This window comes from Anoplolepis gracilipes, chromosome 9 (genome assembly GCF_047496725.1).
Source record: "Anoplolepis gracilipes chromosome 9, ASM4749672v1, whole genome shotgun sequence".
In the NCBI taxonomy this organism is placed as follows: domain Eukaryota; kingdom Metazoa; phylum Arthropoda; class Insecta; order Hymenoptera; family Formicidae; genus Anoplolepis; species Anoplolepis gracilipes.
This window is the reverse complement of record NC_132978.1, coordinates 5,996,645-6,016,072: the sequence shown is the minus strand read 5'-3', so window position 1 is coordinate 6,016,072 and position 19,428 is coordinate 5,996,645. Positions and strand designations below refer to the sequence as shown.

General features: G+C 36.9%; 1 protein-coding gene across 4 annotated transcripts in view; it reads left to right on the top strand.

The window, feature by feature from the left end:
* LOC140669315 (uncharacterized) overlaps positions 1 to 19,428 on the top strand; it is a 67,578-nt gene that overhangs the window by 38,315 nt on the left and 9,835 nt on the right. For 3 of the 4 annotated variants that reach the window (XM_072899034.1, XM_072899035.1, XM_072899032.1), the window contains one exon: positions 15,843 to 16,206. In XM_072899034.1, the coding sequence (XP_072755135.1) occupies positions 15,846 to 16,206 (361 nt within the window). In that variant the 5' untranslated portion in view covers positions 15,843 to 15,845. Of the gene's footprint in view, positions 1 to 15,106; positions 15,226 to 15,842; positions 16,207 to 19,428 lie in introns of those variants that run through there. The other variant, XM_072899036.1, reaches the window with a different exon arrangement.

The following is a 19,428-nucleotide window of genomic DNA, read 5'->3' as shown; positions in this document are numbered from 1 at the left end:
TCTACTTAACAGGTGACGTATGGAGTCAACGGACGGCGACTGGTGTCAAGCGGAGGCGCTGGACGTGACACTATAGTTAAATTAATAAGTCTCTCTTGCTGTAAAAAGAATTATAATATAAGAGTGCGAAATTATTATAATACAAAGAGCCTTACATTCGCATGATGACGCAATAGGCGACGGCGAGAAAGACTTAGTGAAACCGAATATTATTCTTATCTATCGACGCAGAGACTCAGCTTGACTAAATATTATGTCAACGCAGAGACCCGATGAAACCGAATATTATTCTTATCTATCAACGCAGAGACCAGTGAAATCGAATATTATGCCTATCTCTCGACGCAGCGACTCGACGAAATTAAATATTATAACAACGTGCCTTTTGATATTCGCCGCTGAATATCAACTTAAGATTAAGAAGAGCTCACCGCTTCTGACGTCTTCGAAGGCGGAGAGTTCCCTCACCAAGAGCAAGAATCCATCTCCACCGGACGATTAAGCCAACCCGGGAAGTCTTGGATCCACCGGACGCCTAGAGGGAGGTGACCCGAAAGTGGGGACGGAGCGCAGAACGTCAGTCGAGCTTGCGGACGGAGTCAGTCGCCAACAACACCTCATACTTATAAGTCGTCTTCCCACCATCAACCTGAAAAGTCGCTCCCTATCATCCAAAGTGAACAGTCGCCAACAACACCTCATACTAATAAGTCGTCTTCCCACCATCAACCTAAAAAGTCGGTCCCTATCATCCAAAGTGAACAGTCGCCAACAACGCCTCATACTAATCAGTCGATCCCCATCATTCAACCTAATAAGTCGTTCCCCATCATCCGAAGTGAAAAGTCGCCTTCCTAACTTCATAAGTCACTTCAACATCTCTCCGAAACGTTAGTCCGAAGTCGTGAAAAGTCTCTGTGTCTTTATACACTCACTGCGTCTTAAAATCAATTTTAACTTAATTTTCGTCAGCTACTTTGTGTCGTCAAGGTAGATCTTTAATAATACTTTACTTTCTCGTCTTCGCGACTCGTCTTATATTATAATTTAGAGCTTCGACTCACTCTACATTATAATTTAGAATTACTACTTTATTGTTAACTAATCTCCAATTTCTGGTACAGTGCGGTTGTACCTTTTCATTTGAATTGTGAACAACATTTGTAATCATTACTTGCAACCTCTGTAAAATCTTCAAGCTTTTAAAGTACATAGTCGCTTATTTCAGAATACTTACAAGCTAATTATTTTAATACAGTGTTCCTTCACCTTCAACCAGTGTTTACTATAATTAATTTAATATCGATTAAATATTTAACGTACGTCTGGATCTTGAGCGTTAGCGAGTCCCGTGCCTGGGATAGAGCAGAGTGACGTGCCCCTCGTGTTAGTTCGAGCAGAGCTGAGACTTAGTCGATGAGCTGCTTGAATGTCGCTTGATCCAGATTGTCAACCTGAATTGAATAACTTTTTAAATTAGAATAAAATTTTGGTTATAATTTATAGTAAATGTCTGGTTCTCGTCGCGCCGGTAAACGACATAGACAACTACGTGCCGCTTTACGCCGACAGAGACAAATTTCAAACAGTGATAACGGTCCCAGCCAAGTAGAAAAAGACAATCCAATTAACGTACCGGACAATCAAAGAATTGTCATAGAATTTTTCGATCAGCTTCCTGCATCTGACTCAGTTGAAGCTCCCATCTCGCGAAGAACCTTCGAATTTATTGGCTGGCCCGAACCTTTGGTTGAAATCAAGCTGCATCCTGCCTCAACCTCCACCACCGACATCCCTGAGGGAGATCCACGACGTCCAGAGTACGAGGAAAAGGCCCAGGAAAATCAGCAAACTAGAGACATTAATAAAGGTAAATTACTATTTTGAATACATGCGCATATGATCAAGCAAGAAAATACTACTATTTTTAATAAAAAAGAAAACGCACTCATATTCCAACAAAAAATAATAAAAAGAAAAGAATTTTATATCTTACTATTCTAACAATTTCAATTTCGCAAAACAACTATAATTACAATTTAGACATATGCTTCTACGACTAATGCAATAAACTGTTCCACCTTCAAGCTCCGAAATAAAAATCTTTTTATACAGTTAAGTAGACATACATACTAGATATATATATATATCTCACTCTTTTGAATAACTTACAGTTCAGGCTACTGACTCTTAAAATTACAAATTGACTCACATTCTGATACCACTCTCAAGAATTATAAAGTTAAAATACTATACCAAGAAATTTGCAAGTTTAGAATAAAATAAAATAATCGATCTATCAATGTAAATGAATTAACTACTCGTTTACTTAATAATAAAAATAACGGAGCATCCCTTGTTTAATCTCTTCTTCCTATTTTCCATCGGAGACAGTGATTTTGACAACAATAAATTATATCGCTGGCCTCCACCCACCATATTCCAGTTGTACATTTCTTTATATGTCACCTCACCACACAGTGCTGAACCTGCAAAGAACAATACTTTTAGTAACATATATAAATATCTACATAAGAGCAATAAAAATTTTAATGATTCTTTCTTATTACGTGAATAGATGCATCAACGATATTTATGAAAAATAAAAACATAGTGCAACAATTGACTTTCTCCTAAAGAAAGAGATATCTACATTCAATATAAATCCAAATCATTTAAATTTCTCAATTTAACTTTGTTCTTTATATTAAAGCAGTCATCAATTACTGAGAAATTTGCTCTTACATTATAAAAGTCGTAAATTAAACTTTCAAAACCAGTATATATTTGGAATTGCTCCGACGGTGAATTCTACTATACAACAACAGTAAGTACTTAATCCCTCACCATTACTATCACAAACCACCTTAATCCCTATCTCAATTTTAATATAAAAGAAAATTTGTCAAATTAATCACAATCCATTTATAATTCCAAAACTGAAATTTTCCAATCATTCCAACTTTAAATTGAATAAATTTAAAGCTATTGCAGATATAATTTTACAATTTTATTTTCTCTTTGATTAACTCGAGTGTCATTGTGCGTCACGTTCATTGCATACGCGATAATGGTCATGGTGTCATGGAGTTCCTAGAACTTCCTCAGCCTCTCGTTAGTGCCGAGTGAATTGTATTCTGACCACCAGACTATATCAAATATACAATAACGAGATTCAACGCGTTTGCTTAACGTTTTAATCATTTTCAAATGCATATGTCATAAATTTAACCTTTTTATTTTCAACTTTCTTAATTTTTCTTGTCAAATAAAATAAAATAAATGAGACCTCAGACAACTGATTCTGAATTTCAACAAAATCCTTTCGTTGACCCTGAAGTCATATTAGAAACTCTAATCCAATTTATAGAAGAAAATAAAGAAAATATTATTTACAATTTAGACAATATCATAAAAGAGTTTTTAAATCAAGCCTCTATTATCATCATCCCTGATCAGTAAAAAAATCCTCTGAATTATTAGTTCCTAGTACACATTGATCCTGCTCTCGGCGAAGCCCTGGGTATAGCCGACTTAGACAGATTACCCAAAAACTAAATAGAGAGCAACCCTGTTATTGACACCGAGGTAGACGATAACAGTGGGTCACAGCACGTGACATAAATTGGTGGCAGCGGTGGGATAGCCAAAAAGGATCAATCGTTGTTTTTTGAATAAAATTTTTTTTTTTTATCATTTATAACAATCTTTCATAATGAGCAAAAATATTAGTACGCGGTCACAATCTTCCAAAACCACTTCTGAACATAGCGAGAGTGATACTACTGTCACTACTTCTTTACAAAAACAACAAGCTGAATTAGAAATCATGATGCAACAATTACAAAATAAAGAGAGACTTGTTCGGGAACAACAAGCCGCTCTGATTATACAACAAAAAGAATTTGAAATTTCTAGGGAAAGATTTGAAGCAGAGCAAAACGCTGCTGTTGATATAAATAGCCTCAGTTCGATATTAAGCTTATTACGACAAGAAGTATCCTCATTAAAAACTTTACCAAATCAATTAAATAATTTAGAACAAAAGGTATCTGAAATGCGACAACAAGGAGTATCTAACTTACACGTACAAGATTATATAAGAAATTTGCCACCCCAAGAGCCTATTAATCCCTTACCTGGCAATATAAATCCCTCTTCGACTTTCAAACCTCCAGCTGAAGATACCAATCCTCCTCCTCCACCTGTCTCTAGAAATACCCCTTTGAATATGGATCATATTCAACTAGCTTCACCCATTCGTATTATAGATATAATTGATTCCATTCCTAAATATGACGGTCTTAAAATGTCCGTGTTCCAATTCTGTAAAACGTGCGAACGAGCGTTAAAATTAATTCCTTCATGGCAAGAAGAATATCTGTTACCATTAATAATAAACAAATTACAAGGATATGCTTATAGGCAATAGAAGGAATAGAATATCATAATTTAACCGATCTGACTAATCGATTAAAGAAGGTTTTTGGTCCAAATAAATCGGTCGATCAATATCGCGGGGAACTTGCCAACGTTTATATGAAACCAAATGAAAATATTTTCGACTATATTGAAAGAGTTAAAGAATTAAGATCCGCGATCATAGACGGTGAAACCACCATTCATGGTAATATGAGTGAACAGCTTCGCTATAACATTGAGACGAGAGCACTAGAAAGCTTTAACGGCCTTCCGCCTGATTTATTGATTCGTGTAAAGCTAGAGGGATATTACAGTCTGGAAGACGCAATTGTTGGAGCTATTCAATTAAGCAAAACCTTGGAAACCGAAAATCGTCGTAGGAAAATTGCTTTTCCCACACGACCTGTTCCTGCCCCTCGTGCAGACCTTACCTATAATCCTCGTATTCTTCAAAACCCCTCACGTAATCCAACAGCTTCTCCCATTTTCGCCCCCAGAGTACACGACACGCGTAATAACGTCGCTCCTTTTATTAAACCATTAGTTCCTGGACAACCTGGTCCAAATTTTCCCACTGAAAAAATATGTCGTTACTGCAAAACTCCTGGACATTTGATTACAGAATGCCGGAAATTAGCTTATAGAAAATCATTCACTGGAGATATGAATCCCTCTAATCAATCTTCTGACAATCAGGGAAACGGTCAGAGCGCTCCGGTACAAGGAGGCGTTCGCCGGGACGCTGCTCAACAGGAACGCCCAAACCCCTCTCGAGTCGTGCGATTCGTAGATGCCGAAAACCAAAATCTAGAAACACAAAAATAAATAAACATCGGCTCATAGCAAGCACTTGTGCTCCTACTGTTACTTTATCTTCTCCTGATTTAAAAAACACATGCACCTTTATGATAGATTCCGGTTCTGATTTAAATTTAATTAAAAAACAATACGTCAATTCTAATATTCTTCCGGATAAAAGAAATATTCAATCATTGCAAGGAATAGCATCCGAACCCATTAATACTTTAGGTGCAATCTATATATCAGTATTAGGGAAACCAACTGAATTTCACATTGTTTCCAACGATATACTTTTGTTACGTCCCGTAATTTGTCACCAGTTGTCACGTCCTCGAGCGTTCGCGAGTGAGGTGCGGTTACGGTGGTTGGTATACGCGGATCGCGGTGGCCGAGCGGTAAAGCTGTCACGATCAGCGTAGCGGTGCACCGGAAACTAGAGGTCGGGACGTAATGGATAATAGGGAGGATGTGAAGTGAGTAGACAATGATTACAGATTGTTTACGTATACTAATTTTCATGTATTTATCATTATTTTATATTAAACATATATGTACAGTTATATTATATTTTTCAAGACGATTAGACAACTAATTCATGGACGGTTATCGGGAGGCGAATTGATAGGTGCTTCAGCGGACGACAAGATGCATACTCGCCCGGAGAAAGCCTGGGAGGAAATGATCCTCGGTCGCGTAATCCCGAAGTCTATCAACGGCGGGGGCAAGGGCCACGGACGGTATTCGATGGGTGGTAAGGGCCTATGTGAGGAAGCGACGACCCCGCTACTGGATGCCGGTGGAGTGACGGCGTCGTGTAGCTGGTCAGGGGTTGATGACTCCGATGTATGGGTTCCCGGTGGAGGGTAAGTGAAATACCCGACGGATGCTGGGCTCTGACTACCTGGTGGCGACGCACCGTCAGTTCGGACCGTCAGGTAGGAGCCGCCTTGGTATAGTGACCGGATGAGGCGCTTCAATTGGTGAGCACGCCCTGCTCGACGTGACCGACCCATGACGCAGCTAAGAAGGTAAGTGAAATCATAATCAACGCCATAATTGAATACGCGGAGAGGTATAGACTGGGGTTAGCAATAGTAACGCGAGTGATGAAAAGGGAAAAAGAAAAAGAAAAGTGAAGAAAAAAAAAGAAAAACATATGCGTTAAAGTAAATTGCTAAACGAGTTGACTTTACCTTATCTGACGGGTTGCGGAAACAGGGTGAGCCTTAATGAGTTTACTTTAATTTAATATTTATTCTATATTTTAGATCAAGAAGAGCGATCGGAGGAATTGTGAGAGACGCCCTGACAGAGGCGCGGTTCGTGGACTGAGAGGAGGCAGATCGCCCTGAGCGAGGCGCGCTGCACGCTAGGAGGCGGAATGCCCTGAGAGAGGCGCTCCTCGGAGGTTAGAGTCGTTCGCCCTGAGAGAGGCGTGCGATCTAGATAAAGGTAGTCCGGCTCTGAAGGAGGCGCACTACGAAGGATGAAGGCAGAGCCGCCCTGGAAGAGGCGCACTGCTAGAAGGGACGTAGAATCGCTCTGAAAGAGGCACACTACGTAGGAAGGATGTAAGTCGCCCTGGGGGAGGCGCCCTACGGTGTAGGTAAGGATGGTTATCGCTCTCTGTCTAACGACACTCCCTATGAAGACGTCCGAATAAAATATTAATCTCTTCGATTATAAGTTACAGATATCTGAGGCTCTGGGTATGTCAAGGCGGACGTCGCGGACCTTGCCACTGGTGAACGGATAAGAGAAAAAAAAAGAAGAAAAAAAAAATAAAGGAGGAAGCTATGAGGAATACAAGAACGCCCTGGAGGAGGCGCGCGTCGCCGCAGGATGAAAGAGAGAGAGAGCCCGACGTAGGCTCGAAGGAAGGATGACCTAGTCAGATAAGTAGCACTAATTTGCCCGATAATTTCAATATTAAAATTAGAATAGAAAGCTTGTCTTTATAATTACAGGTATGGACGCGAGAGGTTAACGGAGAGAAGAATTGACACCGAAAAGATGACCGACGCCCGGAAAGGACAGGGGCCGCGAACTGACACAAGTATGTATATTTCGAGTAATTACACGCAGACAATATGATTAATGATTACACGAATATATCTTAATAATTACGACTACGTACTCACTTCACTAAATTGTTATGTGTTACAGGAACCACTGGAGAACACACTGTCACGCGGGTATACACGAGAATGTGGATCTACAATATTAGTATTACAACATTAGTTAATAGAACTTTCCTTTGACTATAATTTCCGCGCGGACTGGTTTCGGACGCGTAAACGATATTATAGATAAGCGGCATTAACAATTGCCTGGAGAGGAAAAGATATAACACTTATATTGTTGATAGAAATAATTTACTGCGAATGAAAATTAAGATAAAATGTCTTTAAAAATGATAGATAGAATTCGATATGTATTGTGAAAGCCGTGGAAATCGAAAAAGAGAAAGGAAATATAATAGTGACGGTGGATACAAATAATCAAGAATAAATTTATACGACAATAAACGTAAGAACTGAAGGCTAATTAATAGTATTCGCGATATGCTAGTCTCGAAGTCTCTCTCAATTAATGATTTTGTGTGAATAATACCGTAATGAACTAGAAAACACTGATTAGAAGATATAATGTTAATTACACTGCGCGAAAATTTGCGAGAGCGTATGTATGATTAAATGTTATAAGGATAACCGATTATTAAATCGTATAAATGACTGTCTGTACGTACAATGAATTTACTGAGTACTGTATGAATCGAGTATTGACTGCTGATCGAATACTGATTATGCGAAAACTGAATGGTCGGAACGAACCGTACAACAGATTTTACTGTCGGGCGAAAGCCGAATACTAAATATGATCTGAACTGTCTAATGATCTGAACTGTCTAGGCGAGAACTGAATACTCTGAATGATGAGCACACGGTGCTCCCGTTTATATACCCGTGGTCGCTGAGGGCTTCCACCTTCTGAATTATAGCGCGCGCAACGTGGTCCGATCCTGGTCATGCTTGTTTGTCACGGGTATCACGCGCCGGGCAATAGTAAGCGGTCACGGTGTTTGTCTGAAATTTTCACGTGATCCGGCGGTTCCTGAATGTTCTAGAAGCTTCGGGACTAGCATTATAATATAATATTTATATCGTTATTTCTAGATATATCGCAATTATTACTAGCGTTACGATAACTTATCTGATTAATTACTTATCGCCGCATAATTGAATACGCGGAGAGGTATAGACTGGGGTTAGCAATAGTAACGCGAGTGATGAAAAGGGAAAAAGAAAAAGAAAAGTGAAGAAAAAAAAAGAAAAACATATGCGTTAAAGTAAATTGCTAAACGAGTTGACTTTACCTTATCTGACGGGTTGCGGAAACAGGGTGAGCCTTAATGAGTTTACTTTAATTTAATATTTATTCTATATTTTAGATCAAGAAGAGCGATCGGAGGAATTGTGAGAGACGCCCTGACAGAGGCGCGGTTCGTGGACTGAGAGGAGGCAGATCGCCCTGAGCGAGGCGCGCTGCACGCTAGGAGGCGGAATGCCCTGAGAGAGGCGCTCCTCGGAGGTTAGAGTCGTTCGCCCTGAGAGAGGCGTGCGATCTAGATAAAGGTAGTCCGGCTCTGAAGGAGGCGCACTACGAAGGATGAAGGCAGAGCCGCCCTGGAAGAGGCGCACTGCTAGAAGGGACGTAGAATCGCTCTGAAAGAGGCACACTACGTAGGAAGGATGTAAGTCGCCCTGGGGGAGGCGCCCTACGGTGTAGGTAAGGATGGTTATCGCTCTCTGTCTAACGACACTCCCTATGAAGACGTCCGAATAAAATATTAATCTCTTCGATTATAAGTTACAGATATCTGAGGCTCTGGGTATGTCAAGGCGGACGTCGCGGACCTTGCCACTGGTGAACGGATAAGAGAAAAAAAAAGAAGAAAAAAAAAATAAAGGAGGAAGCTATGAGGAATACAAGAACGCCCTGGAGGAGGCGCGCGTCGCCGCAGGATGAAAGAGAGAGAGAGCCCGACGTAGGCTCGAAGGAAGGATGACCTAGTCAGATAAGTAGCACTAATTTGCCCGATAATTTCAATATTAAAATTAGAATAGAAAGCTTGTCTTTATAATTACAGGTATGGACGCGAGAGGTTAACGGAGAGAAGAATTGACACCGAAAAGATGACCGACGCCCGGAAAGGACAGGGGCCGCGAACTGACACAAGTATGTATATTTCGAGTAATTACACGCAGACAATATGATTAATGATTACACGAATATATCTTAATAATTACGACTACGTACTCACTTCACTAAATTGTTATGTGTTACAGGAACCACTGGAGAACACACTGTCACGCGGGTATACACGAGAATGTGGATCTACAATATTAGTATTACAACATTAGTTAATAGAACTTTCCTTTGACTATAATTTCCGCGCGGACTGGTTTCGGACGCGTAAACGATATTATAGATAAGCGGCATTAACAATTGCCTGGAGAGGAAAAGATATAACACTTATATTGTTGATAGAAATAATTTACTGCGAATGAAAATTAAGATAAAATGTCTTTAAAAATGATAGATAGAATTCGATATGTATTGTGAAAGCCGTGGAAATCGAAAAAGAGAAAGGAAATATAATAGTGACGGTGGATACAAATAATCAAGAATAAATTTATACGACAATAAACGTAAGAACTGAAGGCTAATTAATAGTATTCGCGATATGCTAGTCTCGAAGTCTCTCTCAATTAATGATTTTGTGTGAATAATACCGTAATGAACTAGAAAACACTGATTAGAAGATATAATGTTAATTACACTGCGCGAAAATTTGCGAGAGCGTATGTATGATTAAATGTTATAAGGATAACCGATTATTAAATCGTATAAATGACTGTCTGTACGTACAATGAATTTACTGAGTACTGTATGAATCGAGTATTGACTGCTGATCGAATACTGATTATGCGAAAACTGAATGGTCGGAACGAACCGTACAACAGATTTTACTGTCGGGCGAAAGCCGAATACTAAATATGATCTGAACTGTCTAATGATCTGAACTGTCTAGGCGAGAACTGAATACTCTGAATGATGAGCACACGGTGCTCCCGTTTATATACCCGTGGTCGCTGAGGGCTTCCACCTTCTGAATTATAGCGCGCGCAACGTGGTCCGATCCTGGTCATGCTTGTTTGTCACGGGTATCACGCGCCGGGCAATAGTAAGCGGTCACGGTGTTTGTCTGAAATTTTCACGTGATCCGGCGGTTCCTGAATGTTCTAGAAGCTTCGGGACTAGCATTATAATATAATATTTATATCGTTATTTCTAGATATATCGCAATTATTACTAGCGTTACGATAACTTATCTGATTAATTACTTATCGCCGCATTGTATTATAGCGTTGTACTTAAATAATCGTAGAGATACGAGAGCATTCCGCTAATTAACTTATTAATTAACAATTATCTATGATGTCGCATAATGTTATTCGTGGATTACAAGGTCTAAATTAGTCTACAGACGTTAAACTCGCTATTATATAACTATATGTATGTATGTATATCATTATAACTAGTAGTAAAGGTTTATATATTTATATATATGTAATAATGGTATAAATGCACATGTAATATGCCGTGATATATTTTCAATGGATGGATGAGGAGTGTGTAAGTGTGTACAAATGCATAAATTTAAGACAAGTTTATATTGTGAGAGATTGAGTGTGTAATTTAAATGATACGCATGGAATATGTATGAATTAGCTATAAGATCCGAAACTATTGCGTTACCATGTATACGATACATTGATTATGTGTATGTTAATATATGAATATGCCTGTAATAAGTTTATAATAGATTTATTGAGAGTGCTTCGTTTGTGCGTACTAATGCGTCACTGTGTATATAAATTATTTATAGGGTGTGTGTATTTGCGTGTTACTGGGTGGATAATATGTCTATAATAGTCAGATACTGATTAAACATTGTGTAGATGATAAGTTTATGACGCGCGTACTTTTGTATCACCGGGTATATTAGGTAACTATTGTTATATAATTTTATGGTGTGTTTGTTAAAGAGCGTGTATCTATGTAATTATTTCTGGGTGTTCATTATGCGTTTATACTTGGTTTATGTAGTGTATGATGTGTGTATTATCGTATCACCGTATATATAGTTATGGTCATTTTGTTTATTATACATATGTATATTGTAATTATCATTCATCCTCAATAAAACGATATAGAAGTTTTGAGAATATTATCACGTTCAAGTTATTTCAGACACCTTGTATAAGTAAGAGTTAATTAAGTAATTGTATATATTTGAGTGTGACTATTTAACTTTAGTTATCTTCCAGAGCTTTATTCGGTTTAAACTCTTTATGGGATATTTATATTGTTTTCACTATAATATGTATATACATATATTTATCTTGTGTAGTTCATTTTAATTATTATTGGTTTTACTTGATCACTCAAATATTGTCTGAGCCTCGAGGAGTTCTTGTCAGGTCATTATAGTTTGCCTTTAAAACATCTGTGGATCATGACTTCTGCAGCGAGTCGCATATATATATATATATGTATATGTGCATGCACCAAGTTATCTCCATGGTTGATATATGAAATAATTATAAATGATAGCTGACCGGATTTTTATTGGCAAACCAAATTGGATTCATGGTAAGGAATTATTATGCAGATGATGGGTTTGATCGAATCTTTTATTATTGTTAAAATTTGAATTTACTGAAATCACTGCGCTACGGTGGAATTTGAGTAAAATTGACAAGTTATTATATTTGGGTGACAGAATCGTTAGACATGTACGTTATTGTGGTATTAATTCGGCTTTGGGATATAAAACTGCATTTAATAGTGAAGGCATAATTATATATTGGAGGTGCGGATTAAAATAAATAAACTATTAAAGTTGAAAATATGAGGTGTTCCTGAAGTAAAATGGGTCTATAACAATGTGCGCTTAACTTTTTATGGCGGGGCTGTAGCCCTATAAGTTGCTACCTTTTTTGGTTCCTTATGAGCCAAGGCGCCAGGAAATATTTAATTAAGGTCACTGGGCGGGTTTTTTATGTGATGTTTAAACCGTTAAAAATTGGGTGCTTTTCGATGTTGCGACAACTTTTGATATATTGAGAAAAGTGATTTAGACTGTGCATAGGAAGTTGCAATTGCACATACGAGTTACTTGGCTTGCTCAGTTTTAATAATTAATGAAAGTTCATATACAGGGTTTCCCGAAAGTACCGATCGGAGTTTATTATATGAAGCTTATGGAATTTAACCAAATAAATCGGTCGGTTGTTAAACACTATTTTATACTGATGTTTGGATAATATGACAATATTAGTTTATATACCGGGTGTCAATTTATTAAGGTGAACATGTATCGGGAGTTGTATTTCCGCTTATTCGCGGTTACGATCTCTTTCCTTGCGTGATTTTTACTTGTTATATAGATTTACTTTATATTTTTGTTATACCGGGTGGTGGTTAATTCTCGATGCGTGTGTCTATGGTGATGTGTACGTGTATGTTTGTGTTTAGTAAGAGTGATGACGACGAGGTGGAGTGAACATTGGTTTATATTATCGCTATTACTTAATTTACGTTATTCTATCGACGCGTACTTAATATTATGTTTCCTTTTTATTTTTCAGGTACTGCGACTAGAGTGACAGAATTAAATGGGTAATTATAATAATATTAAGATGTTCGACCGACTTGGTCGTTTCTCTTCCCTTTTTCAGGTGTTGAGGAGGCGGACCAGAAGGTGATATACCGGGTGGCCGGTAAATAGGTAAGAATTTTCATTGGACAACTAATTAATTATTTTCCTTCATTTTTAGGTAGGTGATAGGGGAGAACCAGTGATGGGGATAAAACAAGAAAAGAGAAGAAAAAGAAGAGAAAGAGAGAAAAAAGAAGGATGTTCTAGCCGGAAACATAATAAAAGGTATTTATCGGCCTTAATCTATTTTTGATAACAACTATATATATAAAAAGAAAAAGAAGATAAAAGAATTTTATAGGTGCTTAACGCTTACTATGTTTACTTAACAGGTGACGTATGGAGTCAACGGACGGCGACTGGTGTCAAGCGGAGGCGCTGGACGTGACACCACCCATCGAATACCGTCCGTGGCCCTTGCCCCCGCCGTTGATAGACTTCGGGATTACGCGACCGAGGATCATTTCCTCCCAGGCTTTCTCCGGGCGAGTATGCATCTTGTCGTCCGCTGAAGCACCTATCAATTCGCCTCCCGATAACCGTCCATGAATTAGTTGTCTAATCGTCTTGAAAAATATAATATAACTGTACATTGTGACGTCCCGCCAAAAATTTCAAACTAAATTTTCAAAATATAAACGTACCGCTGGAGATATGAACACAAGGTATGAGATATACATATATATCTCAACTTGAACTTAATAAAATATTTAATCAAGCATAGTATTATATAGCTATTAAATTGGACATTGCTTACTTAGAAGTAATAACAAAATAATACTGTCCTTATCAGAAAAAAATAAGAAAAAATATTTGTAATCATTAAACTACTATATTAATTTTCCAAATAAAAGTTAAAATTCTCTTTGCTAGAATATATGGAAATAAAATATTACTGTAACATCAGAATCGTTGAAATTCAATTACGCGATTGTAACAGAAACACTTGCAAACCAATTATATTAGAGTTAAATCATACTAACAATCGCTTTATAAATCCTACATTTCATAAGTATAATGAAAAGAAAAAATAAAGAAAAAGAAATATTATTCAGTAAAGTACATTTTGGAAGGCATATGCATACTGGCATTGAGAACCATATATATACGCCAAATAAATTAATTTATTTAATAATATTATTAAGCTGCATTTGTATATCAACATGTAAATCTAAATGGAAGACTTTCTTTTAGTGTAATTGATGAAAAAGTAATATTCTAAAAACAATAACGCATGACACGTATTATACATATATGTCTATATATATATATATTCATATATATATATGTAAAGGAGAGTTAGTCTCCTACGCTAAAGTGAAACCATAAGGAATCACGATAGAAAGGAATTATAAATTGAAATAACAGTATTAAAATGCATCTTCCATATAGATACTATTATAAAAGCGGATAAGTTAAGATGAAATATGTGATACAACAAGAGAGAAAATTAAAGGAAATTTAAATATAAAAGCATAAATTAATAAGTGAAAAGAAAAGAAATATTAATAATGAGACATAATAACTTTGAGAACGAATAATAACTCTTGCCATAGTTAAATTAATAAGTCTCTCTTGCTGTAAAAAGAATTATAATATAAGAGTGCGAAATTATTATAATACAAAGAGCCTTTCATTCGCATGATGACGCAATAGGCGACGGCGAGAAAGACTTAGTGAAATCGAATATTATTCTTATCTCTTGACGCAGAGACCCAATGAAACCGAATATTATTCTTATCTATCGACGCAGAGACTCAGCTTGACTAAATATTATGTCAACGCAGAGACCAGTGAAATCGAATATTATGCCTATCTCTCGACGCAGCGACTCGACGAAACTAAATATTATAACAACGTGCCTTTTGATATTCACCGCTGAATATCAACTTAAGATTAAGAAGAGCTCACCGCTTCTGACGTCTTCGAAGGCGGAGAGTTCCCTCACCAAGAGCAAGAATCCATCTCCACCGGACGATTAAGCCAACCCGGGAAGTCTTGGATCCACCGGACGCCTAGAGAGAGGTGACCCGAAAGTGGGGACGGAGCGCAGAACGTCAGTCGAGCTTGCGGACGGAATAGTCGCCAACAACCTCTCATACTAAACAGTCGTCTTCCCAACATCAACCTGAAAAGTCGATCCCCATCATCCGAAGTGAAAAGTCGCCTTCCTAACTTCATCTTAATAAGTCACTTCAACATCTCTCCGAAACGTTAGTCCGAAGTCGTGAAAAGTCTCTGTGTCTTTATACACTCACTGCGTCTTAAAATCAATTTTAACTTAATTTTCGTCAGCTACTTTGTGTCGTCAAGGTAGATCTTCAATAATACTTTACTTTCTCGTCTTCGCGACTCGTCTTATATTATAATTTAGAGCTTCGACTCACTCTACATTATAATTTAGAATTATTACTTTATTGTTAACTAATCTCCAAGTTCTGGTACAGTGCGGTTGTACCTTTTTCATTTGAATTGTGAACAACATTTGTAATCATTACTTGCAACCTTTGTAAAATCTTCAAGCTTTTAAAATACATAGTCGCTTATTTCAGAATACTTACAAGCTAATTATTTTAATACAGTGTTCCTTCACCTTCAACCAGTGTTTACTATAATTAATTTAATATCGATTAAATATTTAACGTACGTCTGGATCTTGAGCGTTAGCGAGTCCCGTGCCTGGGATAGAGCAGAGTGACGTGCCCCTCGTGTTAGTTCGAGCAGAGCTGAGACTTAGTCGATGAGCTGCTTGAATGTCGCTTGATCCAGATTGTCAACCTGAATTGAATAACTTTTTAAATTAGAATAAAATTTTGGTTATAATTTATAGTAAATGCCTGGTTCTCGTCGCGCCGGTAAACGACATAGACAACTACGTGCCGCTTTACGCCGACAGAGACAAATTTCAAACAGTGATAACGGTCTCAGCCAAGTAGAAAAAGACAATCCAATTAACGTACCGGACAATCAAAGAATTGTCGTAGAACTTTTCGATCAGCTTCCTGCATCTGACTCAATTGAAGCTCCCATCTCGCGAAGAACCTTCGAATTTATTGGCTGGCCCGAACCTTTGGTTGAAATCAAGCTGCATCCTGCCTCAACCTCTACCACCGACATCCCTGAGGGAGATCCACGACGTCCAGAGTACGAGGAAAAGGCCCAGGAAAATCAGCAAACTAGAGACATTAATAAAGGTAAATTACTATTTTGAATACATGCGCATATGATCAAGCAAGAAAATACTACTATTTTTAATAAAAAAGAAAACGCACTCATATTCCAACAAAAAATAATAAAAAGAAAAGAATTTTATATGACATCTTACTATTCTAACAATTTCAATTTCGCAAAACAACTATAATTACAATTTAGACATATGCTTCTACGACTAATGCAATAAACTGTTCCACCTTCAAGCTTCGAAATAAAAATCTTTTTATACAGTTAAGTAGACATACATACTAGATATATATATATCTCACTCTTTTGAATAACCCACAGTTCAGACTATTGACTCTTAAAATTACAAATTGACTTACATTTTGATACTACTCTCAAGAATTATAAAGTTAAAATACTATACCAATAAATTTGCAAATAATCGATCTATCAATGTAAATGAATCAACTACTCGTTTACTTAATAATAAAAATAACGGAGCATCCCTTGTTTAATCTCTTCTTCCTATTTTCCATCGGAGACAGTGATTTTTGACAACAATAAATTATATCGCTGGCCTCCACCCACCATATTCCAGTTGTACATTTCTTTATATGTCACCTCACCACACAGTGCTGAACCTGCAAAGAACAATACTTTTAGTAACATATATATATATCTACATAAGAGCAATAAAAATTTTAATGATTCTTTCTTATTACGTGAATAGATGCATCAACGATATTTATGAGAAATAAAATCATAGTGCAACAGTTGACTTTCTCCTAAAGAAAGAGATATCTACATTTAATATAAATCCAAATCATTTAAATTTCTCAATTTAACTTTGTTCTTTATATTAAAGCAGTCATTAATTACTGAGAAATTTGCTCTTACATTATAAAAGTCGTAAATTAAACTTTCAAAACCAGTATATATTTGGAATTGCTCCGACGGTGAATTCTACTATACAACAACAGTAAGTACTTAATCCCTCACCATTACTATCACAAACCACCTTAATTCCTATCTCAATTTTAATATAATTGAAAATTTGTCAAATTAATCACAATCCATTTATAATTCCAAAACTGAAATTTTCCAATCATTCCAACTTTAAATTGAATAAATTTAAAGCTATTGCAGATATAATTTTACAATTTTATTTTCTCTTTGATTAACTCGAGTGTCATTGTGCGTCACGTTCATTGCATACGCGATAATGGTCATGGTGTCATGGAGTTCCTAGAACTTCCTCAGCCTCTCGTTAGTGCCGAGTGAATTGCATTCTGACCACCAGACTATATCAAATATACAATAACGAGATTCAACGCGTTTGCTTAACGTTTTAATCATTTTCAAATACATATGTCATAAATTTAACCTTTTTATTTTCAACTTTCTTAATTTTTCTTGTCAAATAAAATAAAATAAATGAGACCTCAGACAACTGATTCTGAATTTCAACAAAATCCTTTCGTTGACCCTGAAGTCATATTAGAAACTCTAATCCAATTTATAGAAGAAAATAAAGAAAATATTATTTACAATTTAGACAATATCATAAAAGAGTTTTTAAATCAAGCCTCTATTATCATCATCCCAGATCAGTAAAAAAATCCTCTGAATTATTAGTTCCTAGTACACATTGATCCTGCTCTCGGCGAAGCCCTGGGTATAGCCGACTTAGACAGATTACCCAAAAACTAAATAGAGAGCAACCCTGTTATTGACACCGAGGTAGACGATAACAGTGGGTCACAGCACGTGACATAAATTGGTGGCAGCGGTGGGATAGCCAAAAAGGATCAATCGTTGTTTTTTGAATAAAATTTTTTTTTTTATCATTTATAACAATCTTTCATAATGAGCAAAAATATTAGTACGCGGTCACAATCTTCCAAAACCACTTCTGAACATAGCGAGAGTGATACTACTGTCACTACTTCTTTACAAAAACAACAAGCTGAATTAGAAATCATGATGCAACAATTACAAAATAAAGAGAGACTTGTTCGGGAACAACAAGCCGCTCTGATTATACAACAAAAAGAATTTGAAATTTCTAGGGAAAGATTTGAAGCAGAGCAAAACGCTGCTGTTGATATAAATAGCCTCAGTTCGATATTAAGCTTATTACGACAAGAAGTTCTTCATTAAAAACTTTACCAAATCAATTAAATAATTTAGAACAAAAGGTATCTGAAATGCGACAACAAGGTGCATCTAACTTACACGTACAAGATTATATAAGAAATTTGCCACCCCAAGAGCCTATTAATCCCTTACCTGGCAATATAAATCTCTCTTCGACTTCCAAACCTCCAGCTGAAGATACCAATCCTCCTCCTCCACTTGCCTCTAGAAATACCCCTTTGAATGTGGATCATATCCAACTTGCTTCACCCATTCGTATTAAAGACATAATTGATTCCATTCCTAAATATGACGGTCTTAAAATGTCCGTGTTCCAATTCTGTAAAACGTGCGAACGAGCGTTAAAATTAATCCCTTCATGGCAAGAAGAATATCTGTTACCATTAATAATAAACAAATTACAAGGATATGCTTACGCGGCAATAGAAGGAATAGAATATCATAATTTAACCGATCTGACTAATCGATTAAAGAAGGTTTTTGGTCCAAATAAATCGGTCGATCAATATCGCGGGGAACTTGCCAACGTTTATATGAAACCAAATGAAAATATTTTTGACTATATTGAAAGAATTAAAGAATTAAGATCCGCGATTATAGACGGTGAAACCACCATTCATGGTAATATGAGTGAACAACTTCGCTATAACATTGAGACGAGAGCACTAGAAAGCTTTATTAACGGCCTTCCGCCTGATTTATTGATTCGTGTAAAGCTAGAGGGATATTACAGTCTGGAAGACGCAATTGTTGGAGCTATTCAATTAAGCAAAACCTTGGAAACCGAAAATCGTCGTAGGAAAATTGCTTTTCCCACACGACCTGTTCCTGCCCCTCGTGCAGACCTTACCTACATTGTGGTAAAGAGATGTCATTTGATGTCGTATGTGTTTTTCTACATATACAAACTTCGAGTTCATATATGCGAAAATATCAAGATTATCAAATGAAATTGTTCCTCGTTCGGCGAAGACGTCTCCCTTTTTAGTTTCTAGTATAAAGAGTTTGGGATGCTCTGTACGAAGAAGCGTGTACCCGCACAATGGCTGTTCTCGCGTTCTTGTCAGGGCGAAAGTTATATCTTGCGTTGTCAGGCTGTA